Source organism: Saccostrea echinata, unplaced genomic scaffold (assembly GCF_033153115.1).
Source record: "Saccostrea echinata isolate AGI-Se365-2 ecotype Australia unplaced genomic scaffold, CSIRO_AGI_Sech_v1 ptg000037l, whole genome shotgun sequence".
Taxonomy (NCBI): domain Eukaryota; kingdom Metazoa; phylum Mollusca; class Bivalvia; order Ostreida; family Ostreidae; genus Saccostrea; species Saccostrea echinata.
In genome coordinates this window covers 984,816-989,462 of record NW_026889786.1, presented here as the reverse complement: position 1 = coordinate 989,462, position 4,647 = coordinate 984,816, and the positions used below count along the sequence as shown (strand labels likewise).

At 38.7% G+C, this 4,647-nt stretch overlaps 1 protein-coding gene across 1 annotated transcript; it reads right to left on the bottom strand.

Moving 5' to 3' along the window:
• Positions 1-2,520: 2,520 nt before the first annotated feature.
• On the bottom strand, positions 2,521-4,647 carry LOC133200139 (heat shock protein 70 B2-like). The gene has a single exon (XM_061335892.1). It carries the CDS (start codon positions 4,555-4,557, stop codon positions 2,656-2,658), a length of 1,902 nt encoding a protein of 633 aa, XP_061191876.1. The 5' UTR covers positions 4,558-4,647; the 3' UTR covers positions 2,521-2,655.

Sequence of the window (4,647 nt, the reverse complement as noted above, 5' to 3'; positions counted from 1 at the left end):
AATTTTCTATTAGAAAATGCATAGCTGGTGTTTTTATCCGCATTCCTTGAAAATATATTTGAGATTTGTTAATTTTCCCTACATAATATGACTAACTATAACGATGAACTTTGAAGAAATTCCATGGGTAAATTCACGTTACTATGTGAAATCAGAGACATTTTTGTGAGGATTTTCAATTACTTAAAAGCTGATTTTCAGAACCTGAAGATCGGACTACCTTAAGTGCTTGGTGTTTGCTGACGACATGATATTTTTACTCTCCTCCTTGGCAGAAGAGTTACAGGAAGTGCTCAGATATTTTGCATAAATACTGTATAGGGATTGGTGTCTCAATATTAATACATCAAAATCTAAGATACTACTATTTAACAAAGCAGGTACACTCTCTGAAAGAAAATAACTGCTAATGTTGACCTGCATTTTCGTTCTGGATATAAATATTTGGGTGCATTGTTTTGTTCCTCCGACACTTTCTCTTTTACTCATTGGCAACTTTATCAAAAGCATTAAATACCAGTAATTAAACACGTGAAATATTTCATATATAGCTTAATCCAACATTAGAATCATTAATCACATTTTCTATCATAATATTAAATCTATTTTATTGCATGAATCTGAAATTTGGGGTTATTTTAGTGCATGTATTTTAACCCGTTTACTAAAAATATAACATCCCTGACTGTACCATGATAAAGTATACTCCAACTTTACCTGTGAAAAATTTCATCTCAAATTTTTGCAAATCATAACTCTGTGTGCATAAATCTGGAAAAAAATATATTGATTTTCTCGCAAGCCAATTGCTTGTTCATCATCACTGAACCAAAATAATCTTACAGTTATTCCTTTTATTTACATGCTCTTGATTCCGTAAATTCAGGTGCTACAAGCCCCGCCTACTTCTCTTTCTCTGTCTCTTCTCTTTCTCACGCCCCCCACGTGATTTTACTTAAACCACATCGCACCGCATTGATAGTTTGCGAGATACCACCTTGAACCCCTGTCAGCATCCTCTGTTTTTCAAGACCAGAACAGGAACAGCATTCTCTGTCTGGATTTGGTTTCCTTCAAATAAAAGCTAGAAAACACCTAGCTAGTAAGCGCTCTTCGTAATTCTGTCATCTCTTTTCTAGTGCAACAAAGCATCATGTATGGCTGAGATATCCAAGACCAGAACACCTATCTGAAATTTAACAGGAATCATTCTGATAAAGGTATATATTTACATTCCACATGTATTTGCTTATAAAGTGTGAGGAAAGCTACGGCATTTAAAACACCATAACACGGACAAGTGGTCAAAAGGTGAAAGTATGCGTTTTATTTTGACGTCACAAACGTTGAACGTCGTAAAAGTGCAACGTCATAATTCACGCTTACATTGAACAGAAGCTGTTGCAACGGCTCTTCCATTAATTGTAACTTACCCGAAGGATAATACAGGGATTTTGAAATATAAATCACATTTGCAGTCAGGGCAAGGAGTTAAAAATGTAAATATTATTTTTTGAAAGATATAGTCTCATAACTGCAACGGTATGTGCAAACAAATTTTCATAACACGCTAACGCGCGTTACTCAATTTGTTTGCACACACCGTTGCAGTTATGAGACTATATCTTTTAAAAAAAAAATGATTCAATGCTTGAGTAATGAAGGAGGTTGGGGCATATCTGTATAATACAGTGTTATTATTTTTAAACAGATTAAGAATCTGTTTGTTTGTATGTTGTTTAACGTCCCTCTCAAGAATTTTTCACTCATATGGATACGCCACCACTTGCCGGTGAAGAGCTGCAAATTTTGTCCTATACTCGGCACTTACGGCCATCGAGAAGTGAGGGATCTTTTTCGTGCCAGCACCTACTGCGACACGGGACCTCGGTTTATACGGTCTCATCCGAAGGACCGGTCTCCACGTCCCTCAGTGGGATTTGAACCCGCGACGTAAGGATCAACTCCTTACGCCGCGACTGATTAAGAATCTGTAGGTAATTTGCAGATTGTCTGGCAGATCCAGCCAACTGTGGAAAACACATACCAAGTATGTTTTAAGATTTAGCGTTCCATGAACTCTAACAATTTTGACGGATATATGTAACAATCAAGGTTTTTGCAAATATCGCCTATTGCTTGTTGTTTTGTGATGACCTAAGCACAAAAAACAGGGCTCCAGAAACGAGAATAGATGTAACATTACACGTAATATCATAAATGAAGTTTTAGCACCTTACAGGGGAGCCCCACAATCACCCCCGTTTTTATTTTCTGTTTCTGTTTTGTGCAGACTTATTTTTCGTAATAGTGAAGATTACAATTATGACTTTAACTAATCACAGTTCCAATCCTGATCATTAAAGATAGTCCCAACAAATTAATGTATAAATTCATATCCGTAGTATTAAGAACTATCCTAGGTATAACAAGTAAAAAAAACTTTCAATTTTTATAGGTTTTATTTATAACAAATAAATAAATTTAACAATTGTATATTGATGAAGCATAATCACATACAATAAAAGTCAGTCATAAACATATCAATATTTGAAATCTTCTACGTATATACATGATGCATGAAAAAAGACTTTAGAAACCGACAGTAGCATAAATAAAGAGATCAACTAAAAATCAGATTTGGTGACCACAGATCTAGTCCATCTCCTCTACTGTAGGACCACCATTAGCCTGACTAGCACCAGACTGGTTCGGGTTTCCTCCATGAAGTTTGGCCATGATGGGAGAGCATACTTTTTGAACTTCCTTTAGTTTGAATTCGAACTCATCAGTATCTGCTAGGGCGTTACCATCTAACCATGATAGCGTTTCACTACAAACTCTGGTCACAGTGTCTTTGTCTTCAGACGGGAGTTTGTCTCCATGTTCCTCTGTTGCCTGTTTGACAGAGAAGACGTATGACTCTAGTTGATTCCTAGCTGATATTCTTTGCCGCTGTTTCTCGTCTTCATCTTTGTATTTTTCGGCTTCATTTACCATTCTATCTATGTCAGCCTTACTCAGGCGACCTTTGTCGTTGGTAATGGTGATTTTGTTGGACTTGCCCGTACTCATGTCTTTAGCTGATACATTTAAGATTCCGTTGGCATCTAAATTGAATTCCACCTCAATCTGTGGAACACCACGGGGAGCTGGTGGGATTCCGTTTAGTTCAAATTTACCCAGTTTGTTATTGTCTTTGGTCATAGCTCGTTCACCTTCAAATACCTGAATGGACACTCCTGGCTGGTTATCAGCATATGTAGTGAATGTCTTTGATGCCTTGCAGGGAATTTTGGCATTTCTTTCAATAATTTTGGTCATGACTCCTCCAGCAGTTTCAATGCCCAAAGAAAGTGGAGTGACATCTACCAGGAGAACGTCTTTGATGGCTTCACTTGTGTCTCCTTTTAAAATGGCAGCCTGGATGGCAGCACCATAAGCCACAGCTTCGTCTGGGTTGATGGATTTATTAAGTTCTTTACCTCCCATGAAATCTTGTAGCAGTTTTTGGATCTTGGGAATTCTTGTCGATCCGCCTACCAGTACCACATCGTGGATTTTGGATTTGTCCATCTTAGCATCTCTTAGAGCTTTTTCTACCGGCTCCAGGGTAGAACGGAACAAATCTGAACACAAGTCCTCAAATCTTGCTCGTGTGATTTTGCTGTAAAAGTCAATGCCCTCAAAAAGGGAATCAATCTCAATGCTGGCATCAGAGCTGCTGGACAATGTCCTCTTGGCACGTTCACAAGCCGATCTGAGTCGTCTAAGTGCACGTTGGTTGTTGGAAATGTCTTTACTGTACTTGCGCTTAAATTCCTGTACAAAGTGATTCACCAATCTGTTATCAAAATCTTCACCTCCGAGATGTGTGTCACCAGCAGTTGAGCGAACTTCAAACATGGAACCCTGATCTATGGTAAGGATGGACACATCAAATGTTCCTCCACCCAAATCAAAGATCAGCACATTTTTCTCACCTGAAAGGTTTTTATCAAGTCCATAGGCCAGGGCGGCCGCTGTGGGTTCGTTCACAATCCTGAGAACATTGAGACCGGCTATGACACCAGCATCCTTGGTAGCCTCTCTTTGAGCATTATTGAAGTAAGCTGGGACTGTAATGACGGCGTCTTTGACGGGCTGTCCGAGGTAAGATTCTGCTGTCTCCTTCATTTTGGTCAGCACCATGGAACTAATTTCCTCAGGTGTAAATCGCTTTTTCTCATTCTTGTATTCTACCTCAAGCTTTGGTTTTCCTCCATCATTGACGACTTTAAATGGCCAGTGTTTCATATCGGCTTGCACACTGTCATCATTAAATTTGCGTCCAATCAGCCTTTTGGCGTCAAAAATCGTATTTGCGCTGTTTAGCGCTACTTGATTTTTAGCTGCATCTCCAATGAGTCTCTCCGTGTCCGTGAATGCCACATAACTGGGCGTCGTTCTATTTCCTTGATCGTTGGCAATAATCTCCACCTTTCCATGTTGAAATACACCAACACAGGAATATGTTGTTCCGAGATCAATGCCGATTGCTGGGGCTTTACTAGCCATGATTGTTTACAAACACTAAAGTGAAAGTACAAAATGTGTGTCAGATTATCACTTATTGTTGATTGAGTATCCTCGTTACAAAGTAACAGC